Source organism: Rhineura floridana, chromosome 3 (assembly GCF_030035675.1).
Source record: "Rhineura floridana isolate rRhiFlo1 chromosome 3, rRhiFlo1.hap2, whole genome shotgun sequence".
In the NCBI taxonomy this organism is placed as follows: Eukaryota; Metazoa; Chordata; class Lepidosauria; order Squamata; family Rhineuridae; genus Rhineura; species Rhineura floridana.
Window position 1 is genome coordinate 52935433 of NC_084482.1, and position 21786 is coordinate 52957218.

General features: G+C 41.3%; 1 protein-coding gene across 3 annotated transcripts in view; it reads right to left on the reverse strand.

The window, feature by feature from the left end:
* RPTOR (regulatory associated protein of MTOR complex 1) overlaps nt 1-21786 on the reverse strand; it is a 502533-nt gene that overhangs the window by 410300 nt on the left and 70447 nt on the right. For all 3 annotated transcript variants that reach the window (XM_061615781.1, XM_061615780.1, XM_061615782.1), the window contains one exon: nt 11007-11089. In XM_061615781.1, coding sequence (XP_061471765.1) covers nt 11007-11089 — 83 coding nt within the window. The remainder of the gene's footprint in view (nt 1-11006; nt 11090-21786) is intronic.

The window sequence follows — 21786 nt, forward strand, 5'->3', positions numbered from 1 at the left end:
GTATTAAATTACTTCAGAATCAGCATCATGTCTGCTGGGTCCTAAGTCTCTCAAATTTCCCATCTCCATGACCTAATCAAAATGTACAGTGTACTTAACCACTAGGCTAGGCAATAAACTGAGGTAAACCAAGCGTTTCTACTTAGGTCATTCCTGAGCAGTGATCAGAAATTCCTGAGTAAGGGTCTACTTATAATTCATGTTCTGTTTATTCCAGGGGTAAGGAATAATTAGCTCTCGAGATGTTGCTGGACTCCAGCTTCAGTCAGCCCCAGGCAGCATGCAGCATGGTCAGGAATGATAGGAAGTTGTAGCCCAAGAATATCTAGGGGGTTCTCAGGATCCCACATGCCTGATTAATTTTAAAAGAAAATTACTTGTACCCAAATACATTTGCCCTACAAATGACATCTTTAAGATCTAGGGCTGACATTCTGCTCATGATTCCCCCTCATAGCAGTTTGGAAAGAAACATGGCCTTTTCTGATTCTGCCCCAAGACTTTAAATTGAGCTCTCAACCCATTTATGTTTCAGTAACTCCTTGTTTTTAATGGGGAGGAGGGATGTAAAGCTTGCCTGTACCATCAAACATTTTAAAAGGCATGGTAAAATTATTCTGCTGTTTTAGATCTAAGTTTTATGACTCCCGTAGATCTTATTGGAATTTTTACTCCCTGGTTCTCCTCATTAGTGTTTATTGTATATTTTATTGTTTTATTGATGTCTCATGTTGATTATGAACCTCGTTGAGCAAACAGACTGAGGTGGGATAAATAATAAAGGTTCTCTCTTCTCTCTCTTTTTTGTGGTTACTGCAGGTTGAGGCTTTGTTAGTAGAAGCAAAACCCCGTCTCTCGCTTCTAGTACTACAAGACTGCATCATTGGGGTTAGTGAAGTATAACACAATGTGGCCATTCAGCCAGCAGAACTCATCGCAAAGGAAGACAGCTTGAAATAGGCCATGCTGTTTTTTATTTGAGAGAAAGGGTGGGAGGATGTTTACTGGAAGCTAGGCTTGCAGTTCAGAATGAGGCAGTGCCATGGGTTCACCTTGACCCAGAGCTAAAGCACTATGTCCAATTAAGTAGTCTATCCTAGCACTTGGAGAGAGAAATGTAACAGGTACAATGGCAATCAAAATAAAAAAGTTCATTTCATCTTACTTGTACTGTAGGCAGGTTCCCAGCTTGCTGATAATGCTTACATTTGGTACCTGGAGACTTGATGGGGGGCGTGAACAGTCACTGGATCAGGGAAAGGAGGGCTTGGGAGAAAAGTTTATCCCATCAGCTTCTGGGAGGCAGATACTGATTTCATGCCCAATGTTAGAATGACCCAATGGAAGAAGATTACTAGTATTTATTTATTTATTTTATATTCCTCCCTTCTTCCTAGGAGGAGCCCAGGGCAACAAACAAGCAACAAATTTCAGGTAATCCTGTGCATATAGACACATGGCTTACAGCTAGAGAGTAGTTTCCTTTCTCCCAGGAATTTTAGCATGTGTTTTTAAATTGTTTTTTAAAAAGTGTTTTTAAATTTGTATATTTTTTTTAAAAGTTTTTAATTGTAAACCACCCAGAGAGCTTCGGCTATGGGGCGGTATACAAATGTAATAAATAATAATAATAGTTAATAGAACAAAAATGGAAAAGCAGTGACAAGGCTTCTCTGGTATTTAGGGAAGTGACTCCAGGTACCTGTACCAGACAGGACACCTGCTATTGCTGTCTATCCTGAGTTCAGACATAGTTCACACATTAACATACTGGCTGCAAACCTCTGGGGTAAACTGGGCCTCCTTAAATAAAGATAGCCAAATTAAAACTGGCTGTCAGAGAAGACTGATATAAAGAGGTACATTTTGCCACATGTAGTTTATAGCCAGGATCGCATGTCACACTAAGCCAAACAATGGCTAAGCCAAACACAGTAAGCTCGCAACTGCTGTGCTCCTCCTCTGTCTTTTTGCTGCTGTGCTGCACTGAGCTAAGTCAAGGTAAAAACATAAGAAGAGCCTGCTGGATCAGGCCAGTGGCCCATTTAGTCCAGCATCCTGTTCTCACAGCGGCCAAGGTTTAACCTGATTTAGCTCTCCCCAGACTTAACCAAGAGCTGTTACCAAGGTTTGTCTGGGAGAACTAAACCATGAGCTCAGGTTCAAATGACACACCAAGCCAAACCATGTCTTGACTGAGTGCAGCACAACAAAAAAACACCAAGGAGGAGCAAAGCAGTTGCAAGCACTTCTCTGGGAGCCTTGTATGCTCATACATTTGTGTTAAGTTAAGTTTGGCTCAGGGTGGCTTGCCAACCAAGTCATGTTGAGGCCGCCACTATAGTTTAACATTATAAAAGACAAGTAGTAACAGCCAACCCAAACATTCTTTGAGTATAAATACCACCAGTATTAAATACAGAATACAGACACACACATACGTCCAAGTTTGTTATAATAAGAAGGAACACAGTTGGGGTTTCATTTCATATGAGTCTAGAGATACAATGATAGGAAGCTAGTTGATTTACCCATTCAAATGCCAGAGTCACACAACAGCAATTAGGAGCAAGGAAATAGCAACATGACCTCTTAGATCCTCATCACGGGGTTAGTTTGATTTGTACAAGACAGTCTTAACCCAGAGTAACACTACATATTAGTGTCCCTCTCTGGCAACTAGTATTCCTAAATAGTCTTTTAAAAATATATAGTATTGAAGTAGTCCCCAGACCTAAGTGTAGAACACAATTTGTTGGGGAAGGTCCTGATATGAATTCATCTTTGTATACTAGGAACTTTGTAATCCTCTATTCCTTCTTCACAATAAAAAAATTATTTGAGCCTTGCAATGAAATAAAAGTCACTTAACTACACAATTCTGCAGATAAAACAGGCCAAAACATTTTCCGCTCCTGCAATACAGGAATATATATAGCTACACAACCGTATTTAATTTTTTTTAAAATTGTAAGAAGTGGAAAACTAGAGAAATATACCAGTCAAACATGGAGCAGAATTGTTTCTGGACACTAAGGCAACAGTCAACATTGTTTCATAGGTTCCCTCCAAGGTTACTTCCTAAATTCTTTATACTACCTAAGCAGTTATTTCAACAAATGCACTTACTGAACAAATCCTGTAAGCAAGACTGCATTAAACACTGAAGCCCCATTACTCCACTTCTTATTGGACAATTCTTCCAGCACGGCTCCCACAGTCAGTAGCCATCTTCCAATAAGCAATACTTGTCTGTCTTCATTATAAAGTATTTCCAAGCTTTCTTTTCTAGGCTGGGTATTTCAGTGACCTGACATTGTGGTTCTCTTCAGCTGATCATCTAAGCAGCTGTCTGGGGGGTGGGGGACCATGACAATAGTAGGTCCATTAGCATTTACAGCAAAGGTCTAGGAAATTCAGTCATTCTCCTATTGTTTTATTGCAGATAGCCCAGCAACTTCTCTTTATTACTGCAAAAAAACTCAAAAGCTGGCTGAGTGCAATCAAGTGGTACGTGTTCAGCTTTGCAATGTTTCCAAAGGCAGTGATTTACCGCTACAAACCAAGTACCTTGCACACAAAACTTCTGAGCTCAGTAATTGCCTCATGTTTTGTGCAAACTATACAAGACAGCATGAGGTCTACCCACATACTGAGTACCTGCTGCTACCAGAAGACTAGTCCCTACCTCACCCCCAATTCCATGGGCTCTGTTATTAAACAGCAGAAAGACTCGTTTGTTTTTATTGTGCCCTGAGGTTTTACTATATGTCAGGTTCCACATGCTGTGTTAAAGCCTCATGACAGCCAGCCAATAGGCTGTGTTCCACAGGATTCATTATTCTTGTTACTGCTGAAAAGAGAAGAGCTCTGGAATGGCACGTAGCATGGATACTAGAAAATGCATGACTCATCAGTAACTGTAATAATGTGCTATCATTGCAATTTTACTCATAAAAACCATTGTGGCCTTTCACGCTCAGTTTCTTGATTTCCTTAGTGGTAACATCTATCTTACACCAAAGATGTTTGCAGATATCACATTTTCTAGCTGTGTATCCACAAAATATGCCAGCAGACATTGCCAGGTCTGCTGAATCTGGACAGAAGTAACTTTGAGTGGAAGCGAGAAGGTAACAACCCACCCCTGTTCTTTTTTTTCCTCAATACTTCCATTGTACCTAACAAGAGCATTTCAAAACTGAAGAAACCAACAAAATTTTATTAAAATTTATCTTTTTATGCAAAACGTATGTCACTGATACATGGTCATACAATCAAGCTTGTTTTTAAATAGCACCTCCCCTTGCATTCACGTTACTATTTTGCAATAAACACTGATGTTTTTAAGAGTATCAGTTTATTCACTTCTATCATTGTACACAATCCTATACATGTCTACTCAAAAGTAAGTCCCACTGAGTTCAGTGGGACATACTTCCAGGTGAATGTGTATGAGATTGCAATAACTCTCCAAACTCAAAACAGAAAATAATAATATAGTGGCTCTTCTTGCTTTTGTATTTTTGCTTTTTAATTTCCTGCTTTATTTCTTGAGGGGGGAAGGATGGCAGAAAACGGGGAGTATGACAAGTGTTTAGTTCTTAGATGTTTGAAAAACAGATGAACAAAAACACTCAGAAAATTAAAAAATCCTAAACTGAGCCACAATTGAACAATAAATTTAAAAACAATTACAGTAAACAAGTATCTGGTTGAAATAACAAAATGCCAGTATGAATAGTAAACAAAGCTCAGCTAAAACAGGGTGCCTTTTGCAAAACCTTTCAGTAGTGGCAAAAGGCATCCCACCTATGATGGGGGGGGGCAGCTGCTGCAAAAGGGGAGAGAAGTGTTTGTCCATTAAGAGAGAGAGAGCAATACTGATCCACGAAGCATTGATCTTACTCTCAATTGGCTTTGCAACATAATTATCACCATCATCATCATCACCACCACCCTTCATGCAAAGGTCCCAGGGCAGGTAACTAAAATTTGAAAATACAACATTAAAACAATTTGAAAACAGTTTAAAAACAACCTGAGGCAACTTGACTGTATAAAACCACGTAACCAAAAATACTCACTACATGATCCTTCAGATTATTGTGTGCAGGAGGAGGCTGACTTGGTTTAAAATAAAATGGTGCCAAAATAGCAACTAATCAAGGAATATAGACAGCAAACAAAGTAAAGTTTTGGGGAACATTTTGCCCTCCCTGAAGGCACTACTTTTCCTCCTGAAATCAAAACAGGCAAGTGGTTTGATACAGCCCAAGATTACACTTAAAAGACTCTCCATTTTGAACTTCTTGAAAGACAAAACTTCTGTAAACATAGCTTATAGATTTTATATCAAAAAGTTTTTTCAATAAATACACTAAATTTCCTGTATCTTCTTTAGATTTGGGGCTTTATTCTAACCAAATGCATACACAGTCAGTAGAATACCAGAAAAATGCTGCTAGGCCTTTATGCTGACTTTTTCATGTTAACATTTATTGCCTTGGATAGATTAATCTCCTTTTTCCATTTGCTTTCTGTTGGCAGGACAACTGATAAATATAATGAAAATTCATCTAGTGTCACTACGGTATTTACATCGGCCAGTGGGAGAAGAAAAAAAAGACAGTAAAGATTTTAGACAGCAGGCCATAAGTAGTCATAGCATTTTGCTGAGGTACAACTTGGAATTGTTGCAAACAGATTGAAACCCTAGCTGCTTCATGATCACAAAAGCCAAGTCTTATAGTTGTTGGATTTCAACTCCCATCAGCACCAGCTACTATGGCCAGTGGTTGGGGATGATGCAATGTAGAATTCAACAACATGTGCAGGACCATAGGTTCGACATCCATGAAGTAGAGGCAAAGGCCTATAATTGCTGGATCTTGTTCCACATTCCCTATTAGCTAGCAATGCCAACTTCAGTGTTTAAACTATCAGAAAGCAGCACAGCTCACAGCGAGCATGTGCTCATCTGTACTGTATTCTTACCTGTTCTATTCCATCCTTATGTGAACCTTAAACCAAGTTCTGCTCCTCACACAAACTCAGTTGTGCCTACACTATTAGTTCACTACACATCAGTACAAAGGTGAAGGTTACTGAGCCAGCAGCTGAGCTGCAATGTCCCCGGGGCAGATCCAGGATTTTGTGGGCCCAAAGCAAGAGACTCAGGTGAGCGGTACTTCTCTCCTCATGCATTTATGTGGTGGTGGAGCTACAGAGTTGGGCTTGTTAAGGCTCATTGCTTCCCTGTCCCCACTTCTCATTTATATATATACTAGGGGCTGTGCCCTTGCCTGCTCCACTCACTTACCCTCGCTACACCTGCTTCCCCTTCCCACCACGTGCAACGAAGCTCTTTTCACCCTCCCAACCACATATCTAAAGCCGCTTCTCCCTTCTATTCTGCATCCCCTCTTTGCACCCATTTTCACCCTCACCCCCATGTCCATGCCTCCCCCCCTCTTTTTTTGCAACCCCCCTTGCACACAGACCACCCACACGGTAACCTCTGCCTACTCTCACATATTGCAACTACTAAGCACCCTTTTCACCTTCTGCCCAATTATGATGCTACCACTATTCTTCAGCCCATTTTGTATCCGTTTTCATCTTCACCCCCATTCCCATGCCTCCTATTTTCCTTTTTTTGCAACCCCCTTTGCCCCTATGTTCACCTTCGCCTCTTGTTCTTCCCTCTTCCTCCCTCATTTTCTCAGCTCCCTTTGTACACAGATCACCCTCATTTCCATGCCTCCTCTCCCTTCTATTTTGCAGCCCCCTTTGCACTTACACCTGATTTTAAACAATGAGAAAAGTTTGGGTAAAGCAGAAGTGCCATTATATGGTCTTCAGAAGATGCTCAACCCTGCCAATTGCTGATGCCAACTCTTCAATTATCTAAACGTAAAGCCACTAGAAACTGATGCAGGTGCCACTGAAATATGACCCGCTACTCTGTAAACACAGGTTTTAATTCTAATGCAGCAGCAGAAAAGAAGCAACAAATGTACAACCATGCCAATATAATGCAATTTTAACTTGCTGATGCCTTAATCATCTTGCTAGTTTTTTCTCCTCAGTTCTGATCCAGAATGGTTCTTGGCTCAGGTTCTCCTTAATATGAAGTTTTAAATATAGCAACAAGAACAGCAACAGCATTGCTATAGCACTTGAGAATGCTCAGAGCACTTCACATACACAGGGGTCTACAAACTTTGGTTGCCCTTGGCAGCTAACCAAAATTTGTGCTCACCAGCAACTATTTCCCTTCCTCAAGGATGAAGTATTATGAGCAACATCACACTGAGCTTCAGAAGCACTCCAAGCACCTCTAAGCCTGGGACAACTGTGGAAGCAAGCTCCCACCTTCCTTCTCAAATCTAGGCTAGGCAGGGTGTGGTGAAGATGGGGTACTCCTCTCTTTTGTACTGAATATCTCTGAAGTCAGTGCACAGACAGCTCCACAGGCTTTAGAAAAGGGAGTGCACTTTGGTCAAAACATTTTAAAACTGTGCTCATCACCCCTGATACCCAAGATCCTTTTTGAGTAGAGACAGGGCCGGTTCCAGGCATGCCGGGGCCCTTGGGCACCAGCCTGCCCCGGGCCCCTCTGTTCCCCTTCTGCGATCCGTGGCTGGAGTGTGGATCACAGGACAGGAGCTTCCGCAGCCGCCTGCCCTCCCCCCGCTTCACCTACCTTTCTCTGCTGTTTTTTTGCGGCTGCGCGCACTGGGTTGCCATCAATCAAGATGGCGGGCAAGGTTTTCATAAGGGGCTGAAGCCTCTGCCGCCATCTTGGTTGATGGCAGCAATGCGCGTGCACACATTGCTGCCATCAACCAAGATGGCGGCAGAGGCTTCAGCCCCTTACAGAAACCTCAGTCGCCATCTTGACTGATGGCAACCCTGCGTGCACTGCAAAAAAACAGCAGAGAGAAAGGTAGGTGAAGCAGGGGGATGGTGGGCGGCTTGGAAGCTCCTCCTGTCCTGCAATACACGGCTCCTGCCACGGATCGCGGAAGGGGAGCGGAGGGGCCCCTCAGGCCAGTGCCCCACCTGGCCATCCTTTAGAACCGGCCCTGAGTAGAGAAGTGAAGTTACATGCAAAGCTAATGCTTCACTGAGTTCCCCTCCCCCCACCTCCCTGAGTCCTTTCCCCTAATTTTAACATGCTTCTGAAGCAATTTCCCCCCAACACTTTGCTTTAATATCCCCATCACCACAATGACATTAAATCCAGATTTAATTCTGTTCTGATTCCTAATAAGCTTGAATTAAGACTTTATTGTAAATTGTTCCGTAAGAGATGTCTTCTCTCTCTGCTCTCAGCCCAAGCAACCAAAGAAAATGTTTGCTGTGGCAATTTATTATCCTTATTGATTTTATAAATTATACAGGAACAAACAAATGAATGATGAAACTTCCAGCTGTCTTTATGTAACCAATTTCGCTTTAAAGTAGAATCCCTAGGAATAAATTTACCTAAGGGTATTGCAATAGCCAGGAGAAGCTCTCGATCACCATCGAGCTCCTCTTGGGAAAGGAAAATACTAAGAAGATTTTCAAAACTTCCAGAGCAATAGAACTGTCCAGGCAGTAAAGATTGCTATCAATATTTGCACATGTAACAATATAGTCAGTTCAACAGAACAAGAGCACACAAGTTCTCTTGCTGATGAGCAATGCCTGTGAAATCCCAAACATACTTACTGATCAGAATACTGAAGATGAAAAGTAGAAGAAAACTGTATCTAAGCCAAGCTCTGCAGAGGCTCCTTGGAGTCCAGCAAGACAAACATCTGGAGCTCTATTACCTATTAACTTTCTTTCCTTATTTTGCTTTGTACTTACATATTTAAATCAAGTTTATTTCCTTTGTTGCATTGAATTTACAATGCCTTGCAAAAATACTCAGACCCCTGACCAAAGCTCTCATATTACTACACACACGCACACTTGCAGTTAAGTTCAACAGTAAAATGGCTTATTTTATATTATGGTTGATTCATTTGTCATTTTTCTCAACTGCTGACATCAGCTTGAGCTGGATAGCATGCTGCTTGTTTGGATGTCTGTATGTATGCTATTATGAAAACCAATAAAAATTATTCACACACACAAAAACAGTAAAATGACTTAACAACAGCGTTCAGAAGCAACATCAAATCATAGTTTGGCATTATGTGCATAAGCTTGGATTGAGTCTAGGTCTCAAAAAATCCCTTCACCCCCTCTCCACACCGTCATACATGGAGGCCCCCTACTTGTTTTCCTGGTCTGAGAAAACCATAGTTAGCTATTTAATCCATCTGGCTTCAAACCATACTTTTGTGGCTCAGACGAAACAGCTAACGATTAGAGTTTTCCTCAAACCAGGAAAGAAGCAGTGAACTGCCACACACAAGAGGAGGAAGGGATGAGTAAGCCAAAGGCATACTCCAGTCTCATGTTCAGCAGGTGCAGCCCCAGAAGGAACCCAGGCTGCAAGTGAGTTCAAAGAACATTATCATTGTAACTACTGTGTACATCAATTCTTGTAGCCAGCCTTGCACCTGAACCCCCATTATGTCTGGTAAAGCACAGCACACATTGCATATACAGAAAACATTGTGTTGTCAATAAGTATGCAAAGGAGTTTTTGCTCCAAGCATGTAGATGTTTTCACCAACAAGCTCACTCACCCACAATATGCACACCAGAACAGTGAGAGTAACATATGTGTGTACATTTACAACATATAAGCTATAAGCTCAGCCTGTAGGACTCAGAAGACTGAAGGTTACATCCAGTGCTAGTTCGACTCAGAGCAGGCCTATTGCAGTTAATAGACCTGACCAATGTAAGTTCATTAATTTCAGTGGGTCAACCCTGTATAGTACTACAGTAGGGCCCTGCTTCTTGGTGCCCCACTTTTCAGCATTCCGTTAATACGGCGCCAGAGGGGCTATCAGCTGGAGGGGGTGGAGCTCCCCACCAGAGGAGGGGCGATCAGCTGTAGAGCGCTACAGCTGAAGAGCTCTACAGCTGATCTCCTCTTCTGGCACGATCAGACTCCCGCACTCGAGCTGATCGCGCCCAAGGAGGGGAAGATCAGCTGTAGTGCACTACAGCTGATCTTCTACACCGGCGCGATCAGCGGGTTAGGTTGCAGACCCCCGCACTACAGCTGATCCACTTTTCAGCGGTTTTCGCTTTTCAGCGGGGGTCTGGAACCTAACTTGCCATATGAGTGGGGCCCTACTGTAGTACCAGATACAACTCACAGAATTTAAGTCACCAGTGTCCCAAGAATCACCAAAATGTATCAAAGCCACACAAAAAGTTTTGTCTGATCACATCTTCCATCCCCAGAATGTTGTCACAGTACTTACAGAGTGGCTGTGCACCAGAATACCTATGAACTAAATGACTTAAATAAAATAAAATAATTGTTTCTGCTTATAAAAATGGAAAGTGACATAATTCTATGGGTACAGCAGTTTTAAGCTTATTGGGTGTAATTTTGCTAACATAACTGAAACTGCCACAGCCATGTTGGGAGTTTCTTCACACAAATAGCTATTTATGTGGAAGAAATCCAGTGTGATCCCCATTTTTGGTGACTATTACACCATAAATCTAAAGTCTAAAACAAGTCTAAAAAACAGTTGGAAGCAATATATTTAACTAGCCAAGACTGCAAAAATGCACCAATAACGGATGATACAGAAAAGACCCCAATCTACAGAAACAAACAGCTATTCCAACTACTTTGAAAACTACTCCTGTCTTTAAAGTATATTCATCCAACCAAAGTCTAATAGCTTTTGAGAACTTGCAAGATTCTATCCACATGAATGGATAGACAAGCTATGAATATTGCCAAGTCATTAAGTTACATAAGGTATTTTCCATACTGCAAGCTGAAACCAGAGATTTTTCATGCAGTACAAGTAGTACATACAGGTAATTAGAACAACGGGGGCTTTGAACTCACAGAAACAAAACGTACTTACCCTTGGTTGCCAGTTTTCGTACTGTTTCTGCAAATTTGCACCAATGGTTTCCAGAGCTTTCTGCGGCCCCATTGACAGAGGATCTAAAACATTAAAAAGTCATGAGTTTGTTTGGTTTTTTTACCAGCATCTCAAATGTCCTTTCTGCTTCAGGTGGTGTGCATTGCATGGTGTATTTGAATACAGACTCTATAAAACATGAGAACTTCATGCAATCTCAAAGGATTAAAATGATCAAACTAGGCAGTTTGATGAATTTTGTACAAAAGGCCCTGGAGCTTGATAAAACTGCTTTCTTGAAGACAGTACTAGAAGAGGTGTTTGGTGCAGAGACACTATCATCAAAGTGTTGAGCATTTCTACCTGTCTTGAGCACGCTATCTTAAAGACTATGCAGGAAGAGATGCTTCAGCGACAGGGACTAAGATAGCATAAAAACTATGAGTATACAATGCCGTGCAAAAGTAGTCAGACCCCTGACCAATGCTCTCATATTTTGGTTTTATGTTGGGAAATGTTTGTAAGAAACATAAAAAATTGAAACATGTTGCTTGCATAAGTAGTTAACCCCTGTGCTGTGAAAGCTCCCAGTGTACACAGATGAAAGAAAGTGCCTTATCAAGGACACAGTGACCTTACCAGTGGCCTCCACCTGTGAACCATTAAAGTTGCTGTCACATTGTCAGGATAAAAACCCCACTGTTGAAGGATCATTGGTCAGGCTGTGGATATGAAGGAAAATTAAGACCAAAGAGCATTCTACAAAAATGAGAGATAATGTGATACAAACACATAGATTAGGAAAAGGGTACAACATACAGTAATATCCAAGTGCTTGGATACCCCAGTGAGCACAGTTCGATTAATAATCAGGAGGTGGAAGCTGTATCACACCACCACTTGAACCACTGCCAAGAAAAGGCCATCCCTCAAACCTCAGTGCTTGAAAAAGGAGACTTGTGAGAGAAACCACAGAGATGCCAACAATCACTCTGAAGGAGCTACAGAGTTCAGTGGCTGGGAGTGGAGTTATGGTGCACCAGTCAACCCTCTCAAGGGTTCTGCATAACACTGGCCTGTGTGGGAGGGTGGCAAGAAAAAAGCCTTTACTCAAAAAGTACCATCTGAAAGCACATCTGGAGTTTGCCAGAAAGCATGAGAGTGCCCCAGCTGCGATGTGGGGAAAGGTTTTGTGGTCAGATGAGACCAAGATAGAGCTTTTTGGCCAAAACCCGAAGCGCTATGTATGGCGCAAACTTAACACTGCCCATGCCTCAAGACACACCATCCCTACAGTGAAGTATGGTGGTGGCAGCATCATGCTGTGGGGATGCTTCTCATCAGCAGGGACTGGGCATCTTGTTAAAATTGAAGGAAGAATGGATGGAGCAAAATACAGGGAAACTACAAGAGAACCTGCTTCAGTGCACTAAAAAACTGAACCTTGGGAGGAAATTCACTTTTCATCAGAATAATGATCCCAAGCACAAAGCAACATTGGAATGACTCAAGACAAAAAAGGTTAATGTCCTACAGTGGCCCAGTCAAAGTCCTGATCTCAATTCCGTTGAGAATCTGTGGCACTCTTTGAAAATTGCAGTCCACCTGCGACATCCAACCAACCTGAATGACCTGGAGTGAATTTGCCAAGAAGAATGTGCCAAAATCTCTCCGACATTGTGTGCAAAGCTGGGACACCCCTACCCCAAAAGACTTAAAGCTGTTATTGCAGCGAAAGGTGGCTCTACCAAATATTAATGTGTGGGGTTGAATACTTATGCAAGCAACATGTTTCAGTTTTTTTGTTTCTTACAAACATCTCCCATCATAAAACCGTCACCTTATAATAACTGATTTTGAGTTTCAGCGTACAAAAATAAAATATAATACAGAATGAAATTACAATGTACCATTTATAATTCAGTAATATGAGAGTATTGGTCAGGGGTCTGATTACTTTTGCAAGGCACTGTATGTGGGATGTGAAGGAGAGGCAGTCTTTATCTTTCCAGGTGAGAGATGGAAAAGGGACAGAAAGAGATGGAGGAAGGCTGCCACAAGCGAGAAATGTGGCTGCCAATCAACATGTTCACATTAATTTGGAAGAACTACATGCTGCTGCCCTGGTGAAATGGAGCTCTATTTGGCTTCCATGTAGTGATTTTTTTATTTCTCTGTTAGCATTTCATCTCTCTTCTTTAGCTTTAAGTTGTTTGATTAGGTCTATTATGTTATTGTTTTATACAAAATTGTATGGATTGATTATCTTATTCTGTATTTACCAACTGACATGGCTAGTTGTAATTTTTTTAAATTATATTAATTGCTGTTCATATGACAGCTGTTCATATGATTTGCTTTGGGCAAATGTTGTAAAAGAAATAAACGAATGAAATGAATAGGACAACAGTATCATATAAAATTATTATGGGGACATCTAGACTATTGTTTTGTTGTGCAGGAACACAATGTCATTTTTAAGATGTTGCAGAAGTTCTGAGCTTTCTTCCGAGGTTCAAAGAACAGCCACGGGGTGGGGAGAATCAAGACCACATCAGGGGCAAAGGGTTAAATCCCATCTTCTCACACACCACGGTCCTGATCAGAGGACACCACAGCTGTTATTTAGTCGTTAATAATCCATCATCCTCACTCATTAGCCATGCTGGCTAGAGATGATAAGAAACTAACTCCAACAACAACTGGAGGATCACAGGTTCTCCATCACTGCTTAAATAGGAGACTGCTGATTTCTCATAGATGCAAGTCTAGTGCCCAGCATCACATAGCAATGCTCTCCACCTGACCTCTTATAAAAGCTACATTTGAGGTTCTCTAACAATCAGGATTTAGTGAATCAAGATATGGGAAACTATATTTCAATACCATCATTTCAGAACATTAGAATTTCGACAGGCATGAGGATTACCAATAAAAAACATTAGCATTTTTATTCTAGAGGTTGATTTATTTTCAAACAAAGGATGGAAGGGATAGTATAGGTAAATAGCTGATGTTTTTCCAAGACCAAATCAAAATATTTCAAAAAACACTCATGGAAAAAGTAATCCATTGTGCTTCTCTGCTCATCTTTCACCAAAACAGAGATTTCTGGAAAACTATACTTTCGGTGTAATCAAGGCTACTGCAGTGTAAACACAGAATTTGGAATTGCACTAATTTAATATACTCAACATTATGGCTTCCTCGTTAAAAGAAAAATATCACTATCACAAAAATTTCTCAATACCACTGTGAATAAAAGGTTGACATGGCAGAAGCTTGGATGGCACCAGGAGGGGGGGATGCACTGCACATAATTTCAGTGATAGCAACCCTTAGGCCACTGCAGTCTTCCCCAACCTGGTGCCCTCCAGATGTTACTGAACTCCACCTCCCATCAGCCCCAGCCAGCCTTGCCAATTGCTGATAGGTGAAGACAGACAGTCCTTTCCAAACGTTGCTAATGCAAACCAAAAGGAACTCAGCTGCTTACATCCACTCGTGTTGAGCCCTAGCTGTAACTATATTAAAGGACAAGATTCTCTAAAGAAATAAAAGGCCTGTAAAGTAAGGTGGAAGAAGGCTGCCCCACAACACTCAAAACCAACACAGAAGTTCTGCATTAGAATAAGTGAGAAGAGAAGATGGCTAGCACTTTTGCCTTCTGACACTCGGAATATGAGGGGGTCAGGAAGCATCTTACAACTGCCCATACTTTCCTCAGCAGGCCCTTCCCATTCTTTGTGAACAACAGAGCTAAAAGCATCCTTCTGGTACAGTAACAGGCTTTTGGCAAAGCTAAGGCTGAAAAACTGGGTTGTTTCCAAATTACTCCCTGAAGCACCAAGATGAATTCATAAAAATGCATGCAAAGAGAAGCGAATGAGTTAAAGTGAAAGTCCACTCAGGGAAGAATCCTGTCCTTGTGGACTCTGAAATGCCACAGGGAATATTTGTATGTTTAATAGAACCTGCCTGATGCTCTGGACAAAAATTAAGAATTTAGTATCGCCTGGTAAAGCAATAGCTCTAGATGAAAAGAACCAAGAATGGATTAGACATTTTCCCTATTCAAATTATTTTTCAATACTATAAAGAACACTCACTTTATAAAGTTTGCTGTTAGGCAGTGCTTTTAAAACTGACTTTGGACTGGACACAAATATGAATGATACTGCTAAATAACCTCTATTCATATCTATCTCTACCTTTGAAGGTACCTTCAAAAGAAGTGATACTTATCCAGATCAGACACTTACACAATCAACACAATGCTCAGTTGAGCCAATTTCATTCTACCAAAAAACATTTTTCCTCCATAAATGCAGCAGCTGTATAATCTCTCCTCTTCACCAGCATGGTACATAGTAGACAGCATGTTGATCTGGCCCAGGAAGATCAGTTTCTAAAATCAGGCTCTGTGATGGAGTGAACTTGGACCACTCACTGTCTCTCAGCCTAACTTACCTCACAGGACAGTTTTGAGGATCGGGCAGGAAGGCACACACATTGCTCTGAGCTCCTCAGAAAAAAGGGGGAATACTAATGAGATAGAGGCAGTCAAAAGAAGGCAAGGAAGCAACAGTTCATCAAGAGGTGAATACTTTCAGACAACTGAAGCTGTTCTAGACAAGCAGCTGCACTATGGGGCCAAATGATTTCACACCCACTGTTTCTTAGGTCATCCATTCAGAATTATCTTTAAGTATGGGATACCCTGCTCAATGCGCCTGTAGGAGACATCTAAAGAGACCCAGAAATGATTAGTGAGCATATCTTCCAGTTGCTGAACTTTGATGTTTTCCTATCTTCCCTATCTTCCTGTTCACCTGCTCCCTCAGGTGATACATGCCCTGGTCTCCTCTCGCTTAGACTACTGCAATGCGCTCTACGTGGGGTTACCCTTGAAAACGGTCCGGAAATTACAGCTGGTACAGAATGCGGCAGCACGCTTGATTATGCATAGCCGTCGCTGGGATCATATCACCCCAGTGTTATTAGATCTTCACTGGCTACCAGTTGTCTACCGGGCCCAATTCAAGGTGTTGGTGTTGACCTTTAAAACCCTATACGGTTTCGGCCCAGTATATCTGAAGGAACGCCTCCAGAATCACCGATTGTGCCGCCTGACGAGATCAGCCTCGCAAGACCTTCTCTCGGTCCCACTGGTGAGAACAGCTAGGCTGGTACGGACCAGAGAGAGGGCATTCTCTGTTGTGGCCCCCACCCTCTGGAACTCTCTCCCTTTCGATCTCAGACATGCTCCCTCCCTGTCCAGCTATCGCCGAGCCTTGAAGACCTGGCTGTTCAGGCAGGCCTACAAGATTGGGACAGATTAACTTATGTTACAATTGAATTAATGAATGGTTTTTTAGCTTAAAATTTGATTATGTTGATCTATATGTATTGTTTTTATTCTTGTTGTTCGTCGCCTAGAGTGTCCCTAACACGGACAGATACGCGGCTGAAAAAGAAAATTTATTATTTATTATTATTATGTTTTCTCTTGCATCCCTTTTAGCCACCAAAATGCCCAGGAAGGATCCAACACAAGCAGCAATGGCAAAGAAAAGTAGCAGGAAGAGTTGACATCAGACAAATGACAGAAGAGACTGAGGAAAGAGAAAGGAGATAGATACTGGCAAAAACAAAAAGGGAATGATAAAAAAAGTCCAACTCCTGTATAATCCTTGCCACGTGTGCTCCAAAAACCACCTGCTCTAGAGCTACCTTCAAGGCCAGAGCACAATAGAAGTGTCCACCTGGTCCAATGGAATGGCCTGTTCTAGTTAGCCTCAGAACAGACATTCTGGTTATATGGGATTCTTTCCCCACAATTTAATAGTATTGAAATAATAAATGCATTGTATCTATTCTTACCTAGACATGAAAAAAGCAAAAGAATAGTATCTCCATTAAATATATGGTTACACATTACTATAGGCCAGGTGTGTAACAGCTCCAAGTGGATAGTTCATATTGCTACCCCAATGATTATAGGACTTTTAGCATGGTTCACAAACAGAATGAAGAAGTAACTGAGCTGGGTTTGTTGGTTTTTCTGGTTTCCCTTTTGCTAAAATTAACTCTTAATGAAGCATTGTGGCATTTGGATCACATTTAAGAAAAAAGAACAGCACTGCTTTAGAGTTAGTCCGTTTCTAGAGACATTAACAAACTATTCTACGTTGCCTGCCTTGCTTTGATGCACAGCCTCCATTAGGCAGTGTATAAACAGAAAGATTTCAGTTGAATTACCTCCCTTCTGTTCAGTATTCAACTCATTTATACTACTGTTATAAACAGTTTTTTTCCTTAGAATGCTACAGGGCATACATCTTTCTTAATGGAGTTTTCCACACTCCTATTGTGACATTTAATACCAGGCCATAAAAGCAAAAGCAAAATCAGAGACAGGTGTCATTTCTCCAGAAGTAGATAGAAAATATTATGGGAACACTGTCCATTATCTGCAGTGAAAAAACTACATGTAACAACTGTAGCTTCCCCAAAAATGAACATACTAGTGCTTTGCAACTCATTCAGGGTAATTACTAAATATATGTACACCTATTTTGTTCACTCCAGCTTTAATCCCAGAGAGACAGAGGACAGATTTAAGACAAAACAAAAGGAGCTGAGTGCAGAAACACTTCTTAGCAGCTATTAAAATATTTTATTTTTAAAAAATTGAATGTGTGGGGCTCATTTATATAACATAGTGAAAAAACATAGAATGCTTAATTCCTATATAGTTTTATTAAAGAGATGTTAAACCCTTGCCTTCCTTTCACCTCCCCCTTACTTAATATGCTGAGGATTTAGAACACAGAGTGCAGGGAAACAAGACAGTATCATGTCATTCCACTCTTCTTTCACTGGCTTGCTGTGCTGCATACGTGGGGAAGAAGATGCCAAGTGCTGCTTCTTTCAGCACTTCCATTTTCATCAACCTGGTCCTCTGCTAGTTACACAGCATACTGAGCAAGCAAGTGGAATCTAGGGAGTACCCCAGTACAAAAAGATGGTGAGAAATGATTGTAAAGGTATGATGCCTTTTCTGTTGAGAACACAAGCATGCCACACAAGCATGCCAAATCAGATGGAAAGGATCATCAAAATTATATCCTATACTCAGTGCACTGATTTCAAAAAAATTAAAATGAATGGTTGTTGTAGCACCCCAAACTAGCATTATACTATTACTGTTATAATACAAGGAGAAATCCATAGTTATCGTCACACAATTGAACATACAGGCATAAAACTGTATGCCTCTGTTAACAGGTCTGCAGTAAATACTGAAGTCACTTTTTCAAACCTTCTGGCTTCTTAACAATTGTATTAAACCTGATGTTGCATCAGTTTTATAGGATAAGAAAAATCAAGCAGCAGCTAAGTGAAAATACCCTGACAATACTAAAAGGAATGCCTCTGGGCTTTTGTTTGTTTAAGTAAAGGCCTTTCCATTTATTGCAATATTCTAAAATCTTGAAGCAATGCAGCATTTCCTAGATATTGTTAGCCTATTAGAATACTTGCTCTTATGAAAGCTAGACCCACACAGAACAACTTTATTATGCATAGAAACAGCACACACTGGAAAACACCTGATCAGTTGGCAGGGCGGAGAGAGGTTGCATTCACACTGAATGTGTATCACAAATGAACATGCATTTGTCATTTAGACAACAGCAGTACTCAGAATGTGGTATTTGCCCCTCCTCTTACCAAACTCAATTTAACAAAATTACTGGGATCCATTCTTTTCTCAGCTTTAAATTTTGTTGCTAGAATCCACGCTTTTGTGATGCCCAAACTATGCTAAAGCTTTGGTAAGAAGTTGCTGTTGGCTTAAATGAAACATTTATGTACACAAAACACCCCAGTTCAATGTTCATTATGGCCGATTTGTCAACAAACAAGAAATAACGCCCAGTCTCAATTAAAACACCAGGAAAACCACATGGACTAACACAACCAAAAGAAAACAGAAGACTTCTATCCCTACAATTTCTTGAACAACCCCTCCAGTTTTGAAATCACTGTTCCCAAAAAACAGTCTCTCAACCACATCTGCATGTCTTCACAACAGTATAAAAAATCAGAAAGTAAAATTATGATAAATTAATTTTGTTTTGGGGTTTCCTGGTACCACATTACTAAAGTCAAATTCTTCTCAGTAGACTATTACATGCAAAATGAATAATTTTATACCCAAATCACTGCAGGTATCAGATACTTCCTTATATTCATCCTGGCTGTATCTAGGGAAATGCACAATGAAGGAGATACTGCAAAGTACAACTAATAACACACTACTCTGAACAGGAAACAAGATAAGAATTTTCACAGTGGCCCCAAAACTGGGTTATGGCCTACATGCCTAGAAGACCTCTGACTCTGCAATCCCCAAGATCAACTAAGAGCAGCATGTTGTAGGCCACACACAAATCATAACAGGTATGTAGAGAAGTGTTCTTGGTATTTGTTTCACAATTATGGAAATACTTTCCCTGTAGTGCTCACCTAAGCTTAAATCTCTTTCAAAAGGACTGCAAGATCTTTTACGCTAGAGCTGCATTTCAGTGGCTTAAAATAAAGCCTGCAATAAAAAGTGGGTAGTCTGATTATTATTATTATTATTATTATTATTAGTAGTAGTAGTAGTAGTAGTAGTAGTAGTAGTAGTAGTAGTAGTAGTAGTAGTAGTAGTAGTTGAATGTATATCCTGCCCTTCCTCCCGAAGGAACCCAGGGTACCAAACCATTTAACAAACAGAAGAAAAACATTAGAAAGAGTTTAAAAATTCCAAAGCACAATTACAATTAAAAACATTCTAAAACACAAATAATCGGTCATAAGAGATTGGGGCGAGGTCTCAGCAGTACGCTAATGTTACAGAGAAACAGAGCTGGGTATCATCTGATTGAGAGAGGCTATGCAAGCCCTGGACTGCTGCCTGGACTCGGTGGTGGGCTGGATGAGGGCCAATAAACTGAGTCTGACTCTTAGCAAGACGGAGGTGCTGTGGGTTGGTGGTTCCGAGTTTGGATAATTGGTCAATTGCCTGCCTTGTATGGGGTCATACTCTCTGTAAAAGAGCAGGTTTGTAGCCTGGGGGTTTTGGTGTACAAAGCCCTATACAGCTTGGGATCAGAATACCTGAAATATCGTCTTATCCCTTATATACCCAGTCGATCACTGCACTCTGCAGGTGAGGGCCTCCTGCAGATACCATCTTATCAGGAGGTTCGTTCTGCACAACATAGGAAATGGACCTTTAGTGTTGTGGTACCTACCCTTTGGAATTCCCTCCCCTTAAATATTAGACAGGCACCATCTTTTATCTTTTCGGTGCTTACCTTCCTCTTTCAACAAGCCTTCTAAGTAGAGACCTTATCCGTCTGTGTTGGAATTGCTTTTTAAGATTTTTTAAAGGTTTTTAAAAAATATGTTTTTAAAGATGTTTTGTTTTAATTTTAATTTTATTATTTAATTAAATTAAATTTTAATTTAATTTAATTTAATTTAAAGTCTGCTTTTATGATGGTTTAGAGTGTTTTAGAGTGGACAAGGTGCTCTCTAATGTGAGGCCAACCACGTGCTTGCTTGACCCTTGCCCTACATGGCTCATTGTGAGCTGTAAAGAGAAATTGAGTGAAGGGATCAAGGCAGTGGTGAATGCTTCCTTGGAAGAGGGTGCAATGCCATTAGCCCTCAAGGAGGCAATAATAAAGCCCATTCTGAAAAAGTCCTCCTTGGATCCCCAAGAGTTGAACAACTTTCGCCCAATTTCCAATTTACCATTCTTGGGCAAGGTGATCGAGCGAGTGGTGGCTACTCAGTTACAGACACACTTGGATGAAGCGGATTATTTGGATCCATTCCAGTCGGGCTTCAGGACTGGACATGGAACTGAAACAGCCTTGGTCGCTCTGGTGGATGATTTGAGGAGGGCGTTGGACAGAGGTGAACACACATTCCTCGTCCTCCTGGACCTCTCAGCGGCTTTTGATACCGTTGACCACGGTATCCTCCTGGGTCGCCTGAGGGGAATGGGAATAGGAGGCACTGTTTTACAGTGGTTCCATTCCTATCTCTCTGATAGGCACCAGCAGGTGGCATTGGGAGATGAGGCTTCAGACCCTTGGGCTCTCAATTGTAGTGTGCCACAGGGTTCTATCCTCTCTCCCATGCTATTCAACATCTATATAAAGCCGCTGGGGGGCATCATCAGGAGATTTGGGCTGCAGTGCCACCAATATGCGGATGACACTCAGCTCTATCTCTCATTTAAGTCCTCATCAGAGATGGCTGTGGTTACCATTTCCAAGTGCCTGGAGGCCGTAAGTGAATGGATGGGAGGAAACAGGCTGAAGCTGAACCCCGACAAGACCGAGGTACTGCTTGTGGGAGATAGAAGGAAGTTGGGTGATTTTGACCTGGTGTTGAATGGGGTAAGATTGTTGACCATTGAACCGCACTATCACTGAGTCTGTTTTCCATCAAGTCTGCAAAGCTGTAACAAGGGGGAGTTATGTCTTAGCCCAGTCTGGGAACGGACTGCCAAGGTCGTTGCTATGGTAACCATCTGATAGACTGGGAAAGTTCTAACAGAGTCTGTAAGTTGTGTCTTTTGTATTATGCCTCTGAACTGTGAGGCTGGTCTTCTGAATTATGCCTCTGAACTGAGAGGTTCTCTTCTGTGTTTACCCACAGAGGGGGGGGGGTGACTGAAGAAACTCTACATGTATTTACTCTTAAGCCTCTGGCC